Consider the following 19,849-nt stretch of genomic DNA (forward strand, 5'->3'; position numbering starts at 1 on the left):
TTACAGCCAATCTGTTTTCATGCCCTCACCTGCCCGAGACAAGTGGCTGCTGGAACCTGATTGGCTGCTGTAGACCTCTGCTCTATTTTGTTCAGGTCAGTGGAATGGGGGGGAGGAGCGGGGCACATCCTACTGCAAGAGAGTAGCTAGTCAAAGGGATCCCTTGAATTTTAATTGTATTTTATTTTTTCTCAGAATTTCCATTTTTACTTTGCTGATCTGAGCTATTGTATTTTTGTATATCCAAAATGTCTGGCAGGGAATTAGCAGTATTCTGACTACTTTCATCCAGGACCAGTTATTTTTGAGGCACATGTCTGAGGTGAAAGTGTCTGAGGACTGAACAGGAAGTGGTTCCGAGGACTCAACAGGAAGTGATTTTGGAGACAGTCCTGCCAACTGACTAGGAGCACTTATCATGATGATGTCACCAGTTCTTTGTTTTGCCAGTGCCATTATGTCTCTTAAATGGGGTATTTATACTTAAAGTGGACTTGAACTCTTGCACAGGACAGAAGAAAAACATAGAAAAATCCACCCTGTATGTATTTAGAGTGTTTAGCCTATCTACCCCCCCCCCCTCTCATCTGTGGCTAATCACAGCTGTAATTTGATCTCTCAGCTGTCAGCTGGCTGCCTCGGCGATCAGCTAATTTTTTAAACACAGGATGTTAACCCTAATTATCATGTCCTTACTTCTCATTTCCTGTTCCTAGGACCTCTGTGCTCCATGTAAGTGCTGTAGAGATCCACAACGTTCCCAGAGACAGGGGGCAGGAAAAACGCAGAAAAGCTTTTAATCGTTTGCCACACTGTTGAAAGGAAGTGTGACTAGACATTAGGAATAACATTTGTAATTTATAATTTTTATACATTTTTAACATGATCAGCTGCAGTAGTTTCTCACGCTCTCCGCATCATGAGATAAGCAAGGAAACCATTTACTTACATTGCAGCTTCAAAGATGATTGTCATCTTTAAGCACAGTGCAGTGCCTGAGAAAGGCAGCTTATCAATGTTAACAAACCTTCTCATGCACACTGTTTTCAGTAGCAAAAATGCTGTTTTCGGCAGTATTTCAAAGCATTATATAAGGCAGGGGAAAGCAGTGGGCAGAAATGAATTGCTGTTTTAACACGTCCCACAGCTTTTTCTTTTGAAATGTTTTTTCATATTCCGGAGTTGGCCTTTTAATCCAAAAGCTTCCACTTTAGCCTTGCCAAGTGACCTCATAAAGGCCATTCCGATGACTAACCCGCTGGATAAAGTCTCCGGGCCTCTTCATCTGTGCCTTGTTGGATAGCGTGGCTGTTTTGCAGTTGGTTATAGGAAGTCATTATGATGGTTAGGAGATAGTATTGAGGTTCTGCAAGCGAAGGTGATTCTGCCGGTTTTATGGCCGTGGTGCAACACCCTATCAAGGCCGTTCATCTCCATTTATTAAGCCTGTCTGAGTTCTGGAAGTGTGGTAGACGGGGAGAGTTCAGAAGAGCAGCAAAGCAAATTCACTGGTTGTACTTTAACCCCGCCGCTGACGTCCTAACTGGTTAGACATTTATCTGCTTGCCGCAGTGTGTTTCTGATCTGGTCAGTCGTGTCTCCTGAATGTTAAAGCTTTGATTACGGCGGTGGTGGCATTTACCCCTTGTAAACCGTAGCATGCAGGGGTTGCAGGCAGAGAGACGATTGTGGGATGCGTGGGAACCGCAGATCAGAGTGTAGCGTGACTTCATTGGGCTTCCTGTTGTGATTTGAAGATTTCTAGGATTTGGGTGTCTTCCCTTCCTCTCTGCCCATACAGACTAAATAGCCCACGTTTGTAGAAATAATGCCCAAATTCTTTTTGCAGGCCTGAAAATTCTGGTTGCATGTTCTGAGTGCTGTTTTCCAAATTGCCTTTGAATAAGCACGCTGTCCGTATCTTTGCTTACTCCTCCCCGATTTCAGAGTGGGTGAGGTCCTCGACTTTATAGTCCTCAAGTTTAGAGGCCCATAATCCAATCCTCTTGTGCTAGACGCACCTAGTCTTCCAAGCCATTTGGGGCAATTTTGGCTTCAATTGACTTTGTCCTAACTCCTCCTACTCCTATAACCCTCATCGTCGTCCTCACAAAAGTCCTGGATTTAGCCCCTAATTTAAGCACACATCCCCCCCCCCCCCCCCACAGCATAACTTATGGAGAAACGCCAGTGGACATACTGGGGACGAGATTGCTTCCATCGAATCGGCAGCATACGGAGTTGCATTGGTGGCACAAACGCCACATCCACCTCCCAACCCTTTGACTATGTATGTTCGGTTGTGCCCACAAGGCTATAGCGAAGGTGCCAGGAATAAACAGATGCATAATATGGAGGACCTATAAAGGGTAACACAACATGGTGACTTTGGCCCGGGGATCTTTCGATGGAAGTGTGAGTTCTGGTTGCCCTTTCTTGCCAGGCGAGTACCTGAGAAGGAGGGTGCGCACCTCACTTCCTGTGTTTTTCTTCTGGTTCACGCTGTGATTTCCATTTTACACCAGAGGCCAGTCGGGCACAGCTGAAAACACATTTATTTGTATTTATTCCTTGCCCTTCTAACACGTATACAGAAATTAAAACACATCTGTACTTTTCCAGGCAGTAAGTTATTTGTGTGCGTGTGGATGTGAGTTTAGCATGTGCTCGGGAGACGTGATTAGATTATAAAGGCAGACAGAAGTAATGATTAACTTTTTCAGTCTGCACAATGTCTCCAATGTGGCTGCTGCAGCTTCGGCGGCCGCTTCTGGCGTGTTTGTGCGCGTCGTCCGCCACCCCCCCTCCTAAAAGTCCTGTAGTCGTGTGACGGCAATACTGTCGTGGCACGGCTCGTGAGAATTGTACAGAGAGAAGCGGGAAGGAACTAAAAGGAGAGGGAGAGTTTTTTTTTATCTCTCCTCCATCAGATCCAGCATAGGAATTTGAGTGGAATCCGGTAAACACAGCAAAATGTCCTCACATGCAAAGTGTTTTTATTATCCTCCAAAGGAATGGGGGAGGGGACGCTTATGGAAAGCCAATATCCCTCAGGCGCTGAAAGGGGGCGACACCGAGCAATCTTGGTCCTGGCAGAGCACTCCTGTTACTAGGGGAAAACTGGGGTGCATGAAGCTGAATGGTTCAAAAACTGCCCGTCAGCTGGCAATCTCCCCTCTCCATCGTTCTCAATTCTTCCTGGGTCACACGATGGTCATACAAGTCACAGCTATGCTGTCAGACAAGAAGTATGTTCTGTCCTATGGTGAGGGAGTGGAGCCAGGACTGGATTTCTGGGAAGGCCCCTAAGGCCTAGGTCTTGGGCGGCTGAATATTGAACAGAGGTTGCTGCATTTGGAGGAGGAGGAGGAGGGTGCAAATTGAAGGGAAAGGTTTGCAAATGGGGATCACCACCTAGAAGAGGGGAGCTGCTGCTGCACAAGGGAGCTGTACATGAAACCGAGGGGATGCTGTGCATGGATGTTTCATGGATGAGGAGGCTGCACATAGAACGGAAGGACACTGCAGCACATGGAAGGGTGGCAATGAGAAAGTTGGCCTAGGGGCACTTAAAATATAAATCCGGCCTCGGGTGGTATAAGAGGCAGCAGGTCTCCTGCCGTGACAGCTACAATAGGGCCGCCCAACTTTAATCCAGTAGGCTGGAACCCTGAAGAGGTACTTCACATTGTGGGATACATGTACTCCTACATTTTCACGCAATGATCATGAACCATTATCTCGTGTGATGACAATCTTAGCGGGTGTTAGTAGATTAATTAAACCTATTGCTTGCCACCGAGCAGAAAATCAAAGCTTGCAGCTTTCGAAAAATTGGAAGCTAAAAGCACTTGCTGAAGTCACTGGAGGCCTAAATAAGTGGCCATGTGTTGGCAAAATTGTATAACTTTCCAACTGTGTCATCCACACATGCTCAGGTGGGAAAATGCCAAGATGGAAGTTCGGTTGTGTAATGCTTGTAGTAAGTAGCCCATCTGCCTGATGTGGATGCTGGATTCTGTGTTTTTTGACTGGTCCACGTCTAAAGATTGAGATGGACTGGGCTGTTGTATGAATAGTTGGGTCACCATGGGGCAGCTTGTCCTCAAGTGGCACTTCTTTTTCAACTATGAAAAGGCAGAACTGGTTTGCTGTGGAAAACCATTTTCAGCTTTCTTTGAGTGTCTGTTTGTAAATCTAAAATAGGATGTGTCCTTTGGGTCAGTTAAGTGTTCCTCCTCACCTGGCTGTGGCAGCCATCTTGTTGGAGTCATTTTAGCAAGCCTCAATGTTTTTTGAAGGAAAGAAAGGTGGCAGCCTGTCTCATTGATTTTTGAGCATTTAACACTTTCATCTTTTTCATTTTTCTGGTAAGCAAAATAGAATGAACCAAATTGTTCTGTGTGACACAGGCACCATTGTATACTGAAAATTACCTCATGAACACAGGGCCATGATATATGGCCATCCTATGCCATGACTCCTCATGCAAAACTGGCCACTCCTAGTGCAGTGACACCTTCTCACAGAGGATAAAAGAGAACCTGTACTACACTTCTCAACACTTTGAACAGTGCTGACTTTCATAGATCCTCCATTCCGGCCTACAGGCTGGAGAATCCCTTCAGGCAGGCCACATCTCATGTTGGCGTTTTCCAGACCTCATTTTCGTGTGTGTGCAGACAATTTGTACTTAGAAGGCCTTTTATATGCTGAAGTTGTCTTTAAACAGCTAACCACACTGGCACGATAATACACTTATTGAGGTACAACAGTGTCTTTCCGTATAAAACAGCTTAACCACAGGCAGAGTACTGCAATAAAAAAAAGACATGGTTTTTCCTTCAGGGAAATATTCTCATTTGCACGAAGTTTCTCTTCTTTGCTTCATTTTTTTCCCCCTGTATGTTAAAAAAAAAAAAAAAAAAAAAAGTATCTGTTTTTCTGTAAAAAGTTGAAGCGCTCCCGGCGGCCATCTTGTTTTGATTATAGCACTGATATAGGCTCAGTCACGTGATCAGAAGACCTTTGGAATGCGTTTGCAGCATTGTGCTGCTTTTTGTTGTTGTTGTGTGGTCTGTTTGTGCTATTTTTGACTGCTGCCATTCTGCTGTTCCTATTTTAGACCTTTTGTTGAAGTTATCTCTTTTTTTGTGTGTGCACTAAATATCTGTCAGAGTGGTTTCTCTATTGTGTATAAAACATAGCTAATTGTTTCAGTACCTCCTAAAAGCAAAAAAGATTTCATTTTAAACATGACGAGAAGAAAAAAAAATGCTTGGTTTTCTTTGAATCTTTCTTTTTTGCAGGCTTGACTGCTCCAGTGTAGCACAACCATGTTTAGTATCCAATGTGTGCGCTTGTTTTTGTTACTATGCTACGATTCCCTCGAGGGGCTATTTACATTACTTCCTGTCTCTCTTCTCTTTTTTTTTTTTTTTTTTTTTTTCTCCTTGTGTAAAAAAACACACACTTAACCACCCTGGCGTTCTGATTAAATCGCTAGGGTGGCTGCGGGAGGGTTTTTTTTAAATAAAAAAAAAACTATTTCATGCAGCCAACTGAAAGTTGGCTGCATGAAAGCCCACTAGAGGGTGCTCCGGAGGCGATCTTCCGATCGCCTCCGGCACCCAGAATAAACAAGGAAGGCCGCAATGAGCGGCCTTCCTTGTTTTGCTTACATCGTCGCCATAGCGACGAGCGGAGTGACGTCATCGACGTCAGCCGACGTCCTGACGTCAGCCGCCTCCGATCCAGCCCTTAGCGCTGGCCGGAACTTTTTGTTCCGGCTACGCTGGGCTCAGGCAGCTGGGGGGACCCTCTTTCGCCGCTGCTCGCGGCGAATCGCCGTAGAGCGGCGGCGATCAGGCAGCACACGCGGCTGGCAAAGTGCCGGCTGCGTGTGCTGCTTTTTATTTCATCAAAATCGGCCCAGCAGGGCCTGAGCGGCAGCCTCTGGCGGTGTTGGACGAGCTGAGCTCGTCCAGACCGCTCAGCTGGTTAAAGGAATCTTTTTATATATGGAACTGTAGAATTGTGTTTGTGTGTGTTTTTTAAAGATGACGACTCCCAATCGATGCAGGGTCAATTTGCGATCGATTTTGATCTGTCAGGATGGAAAATCTAGGTCGATCTGTTGCTGGTAACACATCAATGGCCCATAGAGTTGCATTGGATCTAATGGCGCAGTAGATCGATTAGATCAATTTTCAATACATTTCCAATAAATTTCATTCTGAAATCTATTGGAAATCTGTTCCTAGTGTGTGGCACTCATCAGATTCCTGTCAGATTCGACTTGACAGGCATCCAACAGAAATCTATCTGATGGTCGAATCCGCTTCAAATCTATCAGTGTATTGCCACCTTAGGACGTGAGGCCTTTTACCTCAGCTCTGAGTATATAGACGTGTTTGGGGATGGGATTTATGCAATGCTTTCGGTGATTAAATAGTGGAGGGTCCAGCAAGACGCCTCAGAACAATCACAGTGATAGGGATGTAAGTGCCACAGAGGTGATTTGGCCCAGTAGCCCCACCGTCCGGCCCTATCAGACGGCTCCTGTGTGTTCTGTGACTTGCCGGCATGAATGGAGGGTGTCAGATCCTGAGATGTTGTCTCTATAGGGGAGCCAGCCTTTTGCTGGAGGCCTTTCTGAAGGGTTAAACAAACACTGAGCATCTCACACACTGTAAACACAATGGGACTGGGTTTTGGCCTCCCTTGGAAATCCCACCCTTCCTCTAAGGCATTTTGCTATTAAGCTGAGTTTTTTAACTTCAGCCTACAAAGGCCACTCTATAATTTGCATGGCTGATGAGGCTCCATTCTGGGACGGGGATTTTTTTCTTCTTCTTCTTTCCAACCGCTGGAGTCGGGAAGACCGGAGTGGTGGTTTTGCTCCTTGCCGTTTTTGTTTTTTTTTCCTATGTGGCAAAAAAAATATATAAATAAAAAGCAGTCAGGAGGTGAATAAGTTCACCTTACAGTCTTTGTACGGCCTGTGAGTGTCATTGGATGATTGAGTCATCTCTTGTTATGAATAATATCTATGTATGTGACAATAAACAGTGTCTGAGACTACTTATGTATGTAAAATGGCCGACTTAAAGGGCAGCTTCACAAAGAGTCATCGGATCAGGCATTCAATGGGAATAACAGGATGGTGTACTTATATAGAGCTTGACATCTCCTGCAGCACTTAAAGGAAACCTGAAGTGAGGGATATTGCTCCTTAGAGGGAGCTAGTGGTGCCTGGGGCCACTGTGGATACAGGTAGTGGCAGGGGGGATACATGATACATAATGCATTATGCTCCCTGACAACCAGAATGCTCGCTCCCTGCCACCAGGAGTCCCGCCTCCTCCTGTCTAAGCAGGATATGACATCACTAATCCAGCATGGATTGGATAGGCTCACTAGGCCGCCGTAACCAGATCTCTGTATCTGAGCATCCTGGATATACCGTTTGTTTGCTTCTTTGATGCATTTTATGCTGGGTACACACCCGTGCTATTTCCTGTCCGATCGGCGGGAATCAGACGATTATTTCCATCATGTCCGTTCTGCTCCTGTTCAATAACTGGATCGATATTCCAAAGTTATCGCTGGAAAATCGATACTGTTATTGATCAGGAGCAGTTTCAGACATGTACACACGATGCAACTGTCAGATTAGCAGTTGATCGAACAAGGAAATTGCATCGTGTACCCAGCATTCCGAGCAAACGGATAACCGTACTGAATCCATGTTGTATCGCTGCAGGAAATGAAAGCTGAGAAGTGATTGGTGGATTGCCCGCAGGGACCGGACTTCCTCTGCCTGAGTTGCAAATCATCTCTTGTGAAAGTTTTATAGTAAAACATGTTGGAAATGGCCCGTTTATAGTTGCAAACTATTTTTTTTTATTCTGCGCTTTGTGCTGCCTGCAGAGAGAGAGCGAGAGAGAGAGAGAGAGGTTGCCAGGCCTCAGCTTTCTGGAAGCATCCGGTCCCCACAAAGGCCTGAGAGGCATAAATTACACGCGAACGTTCATATATAACTCAGGCTATATTTTCCTTTAGGAAACAAATCACAGTTCCATCATTGTTATGGATTTAATGACTAGACATCCAGTCAACACCGCTGTCCCTTAAAACGGAACTTAGTCGACATATTTATAGTGTACCTTGGCTTCGGACCATTAAAAAGTTTGGCAAATTACCTTTTAGAGAGAGAGGGAGAGAGAAAAAAAAAATCTCCTGGAGTCCAGTGTCATTGAAGAAACTGGTAAGGTTCATTCATGAACTGGAGCTGCGCTTCCCATCACTGGGGCCGTTCATTGCTAGCCAGGATGGTACGTTTTATACACACTGCCAATTAAATGGGCCCTTGTGTGCGCGAGAGAGCGGTCTGTTATGTGGTATTCACGAAGGCATACACAAACACACGCAGGCTCGTCTGGCTCTCCCCCCGCTTCTGCCTTCCTGGAAGGGTCCCTTTCATGTTGGGGTGTAGAGAGAAAAAAATAATACAAAAATAAATAAAAAAAGAGAAGGCTTGAAGGAATTTTAGCCGTTCTGAAGAATTTCATCGTGCCTTACCGCTCACAAAGTCTCTTCCTGAGCTTCTGCGGTAGCGTGAGCGGCCTACAGACGATAGGGATCCTCCTTGTTCTATGGGTCTGACTGTAATGATCGCAAGTTAAAGTGAACCTGAACTCTTGCACAGGACAGAAGGAAAAACGTAGAGAAATCCACCTTTTATGTATTTAGAGAGCTTAACCTGTCTAATTCCCCCCTCATCTGTGACTAATCACAAGTGTAATTTAATCTCTCAATTGTCAGCTCAGGAATTTCAGCAGTCCTCCGCAGAGCACCTAATTTGTAAACACAGGATGTTAACCCTAGGTCTGATTCCATGAAAGCAGGAAGTGGACACATTGCAGATATATTGTAGGATTTGTGTCAGCTGTAACAAATAAAGGTTATTATGCTGTTTATTTTTTTTTTAGAGCAGAGAGGAAGTTCTGAGTTCAGGTCCACTTTCATTTCATGCATTTGTATTACCAGAACTAAACTTTAACCAACCCAAGTGGCTAATCTTCTGCTACTGCAGACTGCCGCTCACCATTTTATCAGCAGAAACCTACGGAACTTGTATTGGGAAGGAGCGGAGGGGAGATTCTACTGAGATGTCATGTGGGAACCATGGCTGTGCAGAGATATTGGTGATTTTTATTCTGGGCCTCCAGTATTGGCCTTGCCCACCAGATAAATGCAGAGTAATGCCAGTAGGTGTACTTGCGCACATTTACTCAGAGAAAACTGCTATTTTAACAGCTAGGAGTTCAAAAGGTATTACTGCTGCTGTATTTGAGGTTTATTTGCCTTTTTCAGTTCTGCTTCACAAAGGGGAGGGGTTAAATTTCAGCATTTTTTTTTGTATTTTTTTTTAAGCCTCTGTTGTTTTTAAGGTCATTTACATGTCAGAAATGTGCATCAGTTTGCCACGTGGAAATTGTATGTTCTTTCTGTGTTTCCTCCATGTAACTCAATACATATTGATAGGTTTATATGGTGTCCTCCAAAAACAAATTGGACATAGACTGCGGTAGGGGCGTGAGCTCGTTCTCTACACTGCAGCGCCGTGAGAACAGTTACCTGTGTTGAGCTAGCGGCTCATCAGGTAGTAAAGCCATAGGATCAGCATGATGTGAGAACCGGCGCCCCCCTGTGACTGACATGACACACTTGCTTACAAAAGCAATAGTATAAAGGGAGCCATTTTTTTGGCCATTGGAGATGAAAGACAAATTACAGCTGCCTAGCTGCAAATAACTTCATTTAATTGATCGTATCATGCATTGCCTTCAGATCTTCCTTTCTTGGACTTGTGTAATATGTTTTCCCATTATATATTATTTATACCATTTAGTGAATTTACACATTTACATCCCTCTCCATTGCTCAAGCAGCTTCTGAACTCTGCATATGCACTGCACTTAATTAGCTTCACCAGTAGGGGGCGTCAGGTTCACCCCCTTCAGGCAGAATAAAAACCTAAATAAAAATAACGCTAACATTCCCTGGGCCAATCGATTTTTGAAATGTAGCTCTGGACTACTTGCCCCCCCTCAAGCTGCTAGTCGCTGAGTAGAAGCGCCTCTCTGTGCTGGGAGGAGCAGTCTCGCAGCAGCTGGAACGCCAGGGGTTAAGCGCGAAGTAGCTCTACTCACCAAGCCTGCAATTTATTTGGGCTAGGTAATTACCATAATCTGAGAAACGTCTCTCTTTACTGACGTCTGTCTTAAAATTGCTGGGTGTACTGGCGGGGCCCTTGAGATGAAAGGGAAAAATGCAGTCTTGAGGATTTGCTTTCACGCAACAGGGTGACTATACAGCTCCATTTTACAGACATTTCCTGACTTTTTTTTTTTCTTTTTTATTAGTTTCTGCTAAAAAAAATAGCTGGAGTCAAGATTCTTTTCTTGTGCATTTATTTTTTTTAAGTTGTCTACAAAAGTCATAACTTCTCAATACACTGTCGTCTTCCTCTACTTAAAATGTTTTGTACTGTAGTTGCCGTCAGTCTTATGGTTTATTGTAAACCTTAAAAGAAAGGGGGGGGGGGGGGGGGAAGGGGGGTTAGAAATGCTAGAAATACTATAAACTTTTAAGCTTAAAGAGTGAAATCTCTGCAGCGGTTTCAATGCTTACATTTTCATTCTCTGGATTCGGGCAAAAAATATGCCATCATCATGCTTACCCAAAACTTTTAGTTTTAGAACTTCAGTGCTGTACATAAAGTTCTCATGGATACTGCTTGTTTACTTGACAACTAATGTCCACTCACCCCCCCCCCCCCCCCCCCCAAAATCCAGCGGCCGGCCTCCTCCACTGCATCCTTTTTTTTAACAAATGATTTTCAGATATTCTGCATGAATGTACTGTAGTTTGCAAAGGTTAGGTGAAAGGTAATTTGATCAGTTTCCTAACTTCTCACTCCCTCACCCCTCTTCCCTCCCCCCCCCCCCTTTATTTTTTTTACAACCCTCCCTTTTTTTTCCTCCCCTGTTCGCTGCCTCCTTTTGGTGCCAGGTTTCAGTCGGATAGAGATATTTGAGCAAAGAATTGAGGCACCATGAAAGGGGGGGATACTCTAGCTAGGAGAGCACACCTAAGCTGCTCCCCCCACCCCCACCAAATTCCTCCCGGTTTGTTTGATATGGAATATTCTACACACCCCTCCTTCCTCGTAGAATTCTTTTCCCTCCCCTTTTGAACATCAGCGCTGCTTTGTCCCATTGCCTAGGAAGAAAGAAAAGGGGGAAAAAAAGTAATTACTTAGCATATCGGCTTACAAGCCCATAACTTCATCGCTTGACTTTTTTTTTTTTTTTTTTTTTCTTCAGAATAAAGAAAAAAATTACTACTGCGCCTAACCCTGCTCCTATCCCCCCCCCCCCCCCCTAATGTTTAAATTGGAGGGGCAGCGATATCAAGTCCTCCCCCTTAGCATAATTTCACAGCCAAAATACTGTTAACTTTTTTTTTTTTTCTCTCTAACTCCTGTACAAACCTTTTTGTCAACCCCCCCCCCCCCCCCCCCCCCTTGGTTTTTGTTGTTCCTTCCCATAGCTGTGGCTGGGAGGTGCACAGTCAATACAAACGGCCTCCCTTTGCAAGCAGTAGTGGGTGGCAGTGGTTGTGTTTGCGAGCAGAATAGTACAATTAATGCTTCACTGCTATACTTCCGGTCCCCACCCTGCAACGCCACAAAACCACAGACTGATGAGGCGGGGAGAGGCTGAAACACAAGCCGTTTACTTTGTTACGAAGACGCTACACGGTCGTGTAAAGAATAAAAAAATAATAATGGTTGCGGATCATGCACTTTCATTAAAAACTTTTTAGAAATGATCGCCCCACTTAGAAAAATTTAATAGAGGTGAGATTTTTTACTCTAAAAAATAAAACAAATATAAAACAAAAAAACCACTGGGCCTTATATACTATGGAATCTCCAGTAGGTGGGATATCATTAGTTATCCAAAGCATGGCAAAGGTAGCCAAAAGCAGGGCGGTGGAGTTGGTACAAAAGTCATCCGTCTCCAAATTATGAAACCACCGACTCCAGGTACCCAAAATTGCTCCAACTCCACAACTCCTACAGGGCTATAGAATGGGTACAAAGATCATATGACTCGACTCCTCAGTTTAGGAAAGCAGACTTCGACTCTGCGGCCCTGGCCATTTAATTAGCAGTTGAATGATTGCAGTCTCATGCATATGTCCCTGCTGCTTCGATTACTGCATGCAACTGCAATCACACAACCACTAATTCACAACAACAAAACATTTATAAAGCGCTTTTCTCCTGTAGGACCCAAAGTGCATAGGCTTGACTCAGATCAGTACATAGTGATGTGTACAGGGGAAAAAGGTTAGGGGATCATAAATGCCAGACTAAACAGGTGGCTATTCAGTTTTGATTTTAAATGTGTCCAGGGTTGGAGCTGTCTTGATTGGGTGTGGCAAGGCATTCCAGAAGGTATGAGCAGCATAACAGAAAACTCTGGTTCGAAAGGCACATACTACTCCTCTTACCAACTCAGATTTATGGGATCCCTTATAAGCGGTAGGGATTTTTGGGGATCCCAAAAGGCCCACCATGTGCATGACATTTGAATCCATCAGTAATATGGTTTCATTCTATAACACTCCCCCCCCCCCCCCCCCCCCCCCTCTCCCAAAAAAATAAGGCTAATCCAGACATCGTGTTTGAATATGGTAGACGGCATTTTCAAAGCAAGCTTTAGACTCATGCAAATTACTCAGCAGAAAATGTCAGCGCTACATAAAAAAATAATTCCTGTCAATTACATTTACCGTCTGTCTACATGTTGCAACGGCTTCCTGTGTGATATAAAACAGTCTTTATTGCTGTATGAGATTTCCATGTCTCCAGTTTTAGTACCTCTATGAAACGGTCTAGCTTCATTTTAAAATTCCAGCTGCGTTGCTTCTGTCCAGTTATCATGACTGCACACTGGTTGTTATGGTTTTACCTATTAAAAGTTGTTACTAAAATTTTGAATTATTTTTTTTTGCCGCAGTTTCTTTCCATAGCCTGTGGGTGGCACTGTTGCAGAATGGCAAACACTAAAGGTGCCCACTAATGGTCCAATCTCTCTAGCAAAAAATCGTTCAAGCAATCAGATAATACTAATTAGATGTGATCGGATTGGTTGCAAATAATCATCATTGATGGGCACAATCGATTACAAACCATTATAAAAACGTCCAATTGGATTTTTCTCAAATAAAAATTTGGATTTTCTTATTGGTTGTGGTAGATGGGAAGCAAACGTTGGTTGATGAGTGTAGTAACGATGTACAGTATTACAACATTTCACTTCCGTTCAGAATTATCTGATCGCTCAAACAATTTTTTGCTAGAATTTGAATCCTTAGTGGCCACATTTACAATATGGGCCTGATTCAATAAACTCTTCTCCTGAAACTTTTCTCTCTGGAGGTGTTTTCTCATCTAATGTGCTAAAAAAAACAAAAGTCCCTAATGACCTACAATACAAAAGTTGCTGAAAATTAAAAGTAATATCACATTTTACGTTTAATTTTAGGCAATTTTTTTGTTTGTTGGTAATGGTGATTTTATATTGATATGACCTCTCCTACTAATTCCATATGTTTTTGTTGAGCTGGTGTGTTTAAGTCAAAATTACTGTATTTTTACTTGAAATATGGAAAGATCACAATGCTAATTTTTGTTTTATTTTTCTCGACAGATTCCCAACTTCTCCAGGAGTCTGGGGACCCATCCCATTGGTGCGTGGTAGCGTACTGGGAAGAGAAAACGCGGGTGGGTCGTTTATATTCTGTCCAAGAACCTTCCCTGGATATCTTCTATGATCTACCTCAGGGGAACGGCTTCTGCATAGGACAGTTGAACTCGGACAACAGGAGCCCGCTGGTGCAAAAAGTCCGTAGTAAAATTGGCTACGGCATCCAGCTCACCAAGGAAGTGGACGGCGTCTGGGTTTACAATCGCAGCAGCTATCCGATTTTCATCAAGTCGGCCACACTGGACAACCCCGATTCTAGGACGTTATTGGTCCATAAAGTGTTTCCTGGATTTTCCATCAAAGCTTTTGACTATGAGAAGGCTTACAGTTTGCAAAGGCCCAACGACCATGAGTTTATGCAACAACCGTGGACAGGGTACACTGTACAGATAAGCTTTGTGAAAGGCTGGGGACAATGCTACACAAGACAGTTCATCAGCAGTTGCCCCTGCTGGTTGGAGGTGATATTCAATAACCGATGACTCGGACTCAAGTGGACTACGGGACTTCTCTACTACTTGCTGCTAAAAATTTCCTTCCGAGTGCTTGCTTCTTTGTGCATAGTTTTTTTTTTTTTTTCAGATGTTTTTGTTTGTTTTTGAGAAATGGCTTATGTCAAGGATTTATTTTTCAAAAACTTTTTTCTTAAGTGTGAATGATGTTTTATGGAGAAAGGAAAAAAAAAAAAAAAAAGCTGTCAGGAGGAAGGTGAAGGACGGGGCACCTCTTGTGATGACGACACGAGTCATCGTCTCATAAGGCAAGGGGAGAAAGAATCCAGTGTTTATTTTTTATATATCAATTCCCTTGCTCTGCATTCTCTTGGATGTCTGGATACAAAAAAAGGCCAATAACCCCAACAATGGATAAATGTTTTTTTGACTCTCCAACTGACAGCTGGGAGCGGCAGGCATGAAGAAGGTGGGGATGGTCACCATTTTGCCCTGCGCCCACCATATTGAATGACTAGCTTTGACTGAAGATTTCAACTGGAAGCTTAAATACTAACCTACTAATGAAGAGCATAGGGGAAGGGGATTTATCGAGAGGAGTGCAGAGAAAACTGAAGCTCTTGATAAATTTGCCCTACTACAGGTGAAACTCAAAAATTAGAATATTGTGCAAAAGTCCATTCATTTTAGTAATTCAACTTAGAAGGTGAAACTAATATATGAAATAGGAACCCTTTGCAGGTGTTTTGAAAAATTAGCTGATTAGAGTCTGACACTTTGAGCTTAGAATATTGAACATTTTCAGAATATTCTTATGGTCTGAGATTTTCGATTTTGGGGTTCTCATAAGCTGTAAGCCATAAATCATCAAATTATAACAAAATGCTTGACATATCTCACTTTGCATGTAAGGAGTCTATTCCATCTATTAGTTTCACCTTTCAAGTATTACTGAATTATTGAGATAAATGGACTTTAGCACAATAGTCGAATTTTTTGAGTTTCACCTGTAAGTCCTGTACTCTGTAGTAACAAACTAGTTGTTGGTTCTTAAATTCTTTACCTTGATGCTCTTTTCAAAAGGTTAGTAATTAATCCCAATGGCAACCTTTACTGCAGCCCTTGATCTCTGTAGACAGTACAACTTTTTTTTTTTTAAAAGACTGCATCTTTGTAACTCCCTAACTGCTATAAATATGAATAATTATATATCAAGGAAGCGTGCAAATATAACCTTCCACTTTTCTCTTGCTTTGTTTGGAGAGCTTTGTGAGCTGTGATGGATATAATCATAGTTCAGTTGGTTCATCCTAAAATGTATTTATTTTATTTATTTTTTTTACATTTCCTGATAGTTTGAAAAATTATAGAAAATAATGCATCCCAGCATCCTTTTAGACGCGCCCCTTCTCGTCTGTCGGCAAAAACTGGTTGGCAGATTGACGAGGGCCAAAAATTTGGCATCTATGCAAATTTCCGTTTTAAACTAAATTAAAAATGTGGCAGGGCTAATCCTGAATTGGGATCGCTTAACTGGCAGCTGATAAAATGTACTCAGTTGCTGGTTGATCGGCTAGCCGTTCCTAGTACTGATTTGCCCCTCCCCCCCCCCCCCCCCCCCCTTTACTTTTCCAACCTGGTCAAATGGAAATTTGCATGGAAAGCAAACTTTTTGCTCATCTACACTGCACATCAAGCTGTGGATTTTTTTTCTTCCATAGAACACAGGAAAAAATGTCCTTTCTTTCCTCGGCCTTCCCCCAGTACAGTTCCTATTTGCACATGCTTCCAATTACTTCATCGCAGGCACTTTGCTAGAAATGCTTAAACTGCATTACTTTAAAAACATTTTTTGCAAAGATGCTCTTATACTTTGAGGGTTTTTTTTTGTTTTTTGTTTTTTATTGCTGCAAACAGATGATCAAGGGCTACAGTGAAGGAATTTCTGGTGCAGGATGGAATGGTTAACCTTAGTCCCCGTTTTCACAACCGGTAGATATGCAATTTGACTTTCAATTGCAGGCAAGTTGTACAGAGAAATACGTGCTCGAGTCTGGAGTGTATTGATCATGCTTCACAATGACAAAAGACCAAACCAAAAACTGCCAAACTGCCTATTTCACCCTCCTGGCCCCCCTTTTCACCATAATGCAGACTTTTTTTTTTTTTTTTTTCCCAGAAGGGGCTGAGCATGTGGTTTATTGTTTTAAATAAGCCGCTGCAAGAAAAATAGATTACAGCTGCCCTTTTTTTTTTAATATTTAAAAAAACGTAAATAACCTTGTTCACAAACTGACAACTTCACTTTATGTGATATATGTAAACCTAACTTAAATGAATACATATATGAAATTTCAAGCCCTTAAGCTGAAGGGCCTTGGTTGGTCAATGGTTTAACTTATATTTCGATGAATAGGTGTCTATGCCATGCACAGAATATCGTCAAAACCTTTTTTTTGTATTTTGTAACTGCCATGAGTCATGTAAAATTCAGAGCCTAAAAGGTGTTTTGCACTGTTGCTGCTCCATCTCATTATTTTATTTTATTTTTTTCAAAGGGCATTTACAAAAATATATTAATGTTATTTATTAAGAGCTCCACCTGCTGGTTAGCCTGGCGGGTCAAAGCACAAGACCTACTCCTTTTACTGCTGTGTGATAAATACATCGATAGGGAATTTGGCCTCTGGAATATTAAAGAACTTTTTACTGCAGCAATAAATGTAGTTTTTTTGCTTAGTAGCGGCCAGTCAAACCAGCAAGCAGAGATCAACAATTGTAATATATTACATTTTTACAATAAATTGGCAAAAAAAAAAAAAAAATGTGCATGCTCTTTTAAAAAAAACAAAACAAGGAGCAAGTGGCATGAATATGTAAGACTATCGTGTGTGTGTGTGTGTGTGTGTGTGTGTGTGTGTGTGTGTGTGTGTGTGTGTGTGTGTGTGTGTGTGTGTGTGTGTGTGTGTATATATAAAATATATGTATATGCGTATGTATGTATGTATGTATGTATATATATTTTTGACAGTAGCCTTGCACAATATGACCCCAGCACATGTGATATTGCAGTTTTCACTGTAGGTCTATGTACTTTATCATTATATTCTGAGATTATATTGTCCAAGTGTGCTTGAGGGATCGTATGGAAAGTCTAACATTACATGTCATTGCACAGTGTATAAATTCCTGAATGTGCCCTTTAAATTTAAAAAAAATCTCTACACGGTAGTGATGCTTTAAATTTTGGATATGCACGGGTGGGCCTAATCACCTACTTGATTCCGCTGTATCTTTGGTCTTGGAGGCCCCAGTGGTGAGCTATCCTTGCCAGCCTACCCCTACTTCCCTTTGGGCTCTTATGAAGATGTAACACTTTTTTTTGTGGCTGTTTTCGGCCTACATGACCATTTAGTGTTGCAGGAGAGTGGCACCATCATGTTGGCCTTCATAATGTCCGCCTGTTTGGAAGGAGGGGAAGTTTGGTGGGGATATCTATCTATTTCACAAATGGGGTTCCTAAGACCGACTAGGTTCAGCTTGTCACTAGCTATGCATGACTGAAATTTCCATTTTGTTTGGGCAGTCCTCTTAATAATAAAACCCAGGTTTGTGAAAATGGGCTCCCGCAGAAAACACGAAGGCGCGAAACATTGTAGGCCACAAGAAGGGTTGCCATAGGCCGTAGTGAGCCTGCAGGTCCCATTCTCACGAGCATCGGTCCAATAGGGTTGTCTGTCTTCTGTGCAGGCTAAAATGGGCGACCTATGAACTCAGCCATGCGTCTAAAGACGATATATCTGAAACAATACAGTATTTGCTCAATATTTTTTTCCTCCTTCTAAGGTACAAGTTATGCACAGAGAACCTTCTCTTCTCTATATCATACATGGCGTATGATACATTAACATTGGTTATAGCTCAGTGAGCATGTTTATCATAAGCTATTTTTCTAAGTACCGAAGTTTAGATGAACAAGAGATGAGTGGGGAGGGCACTCTTTGGAACTTAAAGCAATGTAGTGCTTTGGAAATTAAAAAAAAAAAAAAAAATTCAAAGGAAAAAAAAAAACGGAAACACAAACGGACTCCTTTAAAAAAAAAAATGAAAAAGAAAAAAAACAAAACCCTGAGATTTATTAAAGAAAAATGTATTTTATGTTATATATAAATATATTATTACTTGTAAATATAAAAGACGTTTTATAAGCCTCATTATTTATGTATTGTGCAATGTGTATAAACGAGAAAAATTAAAAAGATGCACTTTGCTTAATATAAATGCAAATAACAAATGCCAAATTAAAAAAAAATCAAAAATTTAAATCTTGTCTTGTTTTCATTATATGATGTCCTTTACGTACTGCAAGAGGTTTTTAATTTGTCACGGTTTCTAGATTCGGCTCATTGAATTCAAATTTTGCAGAAGTGTGTTTTTTTTTTTTTTTTTTTTTTTTTTTTTTTTACCTTGAATACTATATTATTTGCAATAGTTGTTTCATGTGTCCATTTTTTTACCCCTGTAAATGTGAAAGCAACAAAAGTCGTTTTAAAGAGAAACTGTGACCAAGAAATGAACTTCATCCCAATCACTAGCTGATACCCCCTTTTACATGAATAATGTATTCCTTTTCACAAACGGGTCATCGGGGGGGGGGGGGGGGGGGGGTCTGTATGGCTGATATTATGGTGAAACCCCTCCCACAGGAAACTGTGAGGACCATGGTCCTGGCAGTTTCCTGTCTGTGAACTTCAGTGCATTGTGGGAAGTGGCTGTTTCCAGCTGACAAAAAGCAAGCAGCATCTCCTTCTAGTGACATCACCTGCCAGCAGTATAAATGTCACCATGTGATAAATGTCAGAATGTAAATCGGGGGAGGAAAGATTTTACAATGGGCAAACACTGACTAAATCATTTATACATAAATATTGTAAAAATGAAGCACTTTTTTTTTTTATTACATTATTTTCACTGGAGTTCCTCTTTAATACCTTTTTAAAGTTTACTCTGAAGCAAAATAAAAAACTCATGATACAATTAATTGTATGTGTAGTACAGATATTAAGAGTAGCAAAGGAAATGGTCATTTTTTTATTTTCAGGTACATAGCATATATATATATATATATATATATATATATATATATATATATATATATATATATATATATATATATATATATATATATATATATATATATATATATATATATAATTCTCTAATAATTGCAGTTTTCTCAGCATTTTAAATGATTTCACAGAGCAGGCTGCTGACCTTTTGAACTTTTCTCTGCAGAAAAACCATTACCCAATAAGAAACAATGAGACAGTTGAGATACATGCTTCAACAGACAGTGCTGTCCACCACTTTATAAAGTCGCAGAGCTCACAGAAGCTCTTTTGCAGGGGGAGGGGGAGGCTTGGCCTCAGCTGGGAGTGGTTTGGGTGCACAGAGTGGGAAACAGGCGACTGTCGTTCACTGATGACCTGAAGTCAGTAGTTTACTTGGGTATCTTTTTACAAAACTTTTTAATGCAGAATTTAAAATAAT

General features: G+C 41.8%; 1 protein-coding gene across 3 annotated transcripts in view; it reads left to right on the top strand.

Annotated features, from left to right (window-relative positions):
* The window catches only part of SMAD7 (SMAD family member 7), a 46,291-nt gene extending 31,119 nt beyond the window's left edge, over nucleotides 1–15,172 (top strand). For all 3 annotated transcript variants that reach the window (XM_068251382.1, XM_068251384.1, XM_068251383.1), the window contains one exon: nucleotides 13,791–15,172. In XM_068251382.1, coding sequence (XP_068107483.1) covers nucleotides 13,791–14,329 — 539 coding nt within the window. In that variant the 3' untranslated portion in view covers nucleotides 14,330–15,172. The remainder of the gene's footprint in view (nucleotides 1–13,790) is intronic.
* Nucleotides 15,173–19,849: the final 4,677 nt, after the last annotated feature.

The sequence above is a fragment of the Hyperolius riggenbachi genome, chromosome 1, assembly GCF_040937935.1.
Source record: "Hyperolius riggenbachi isolate aHypRig1 chromosome 1, aHypRig1.pri, whole genome shotgun sequence".
In the NCBI taxonomy this organism is placed as follows: Eukaryota; Metazoa; Chordata; class Amphibia; order Anura; family Hyperoliidae; genus Hyperolius; species Hyperolius riggenbachi.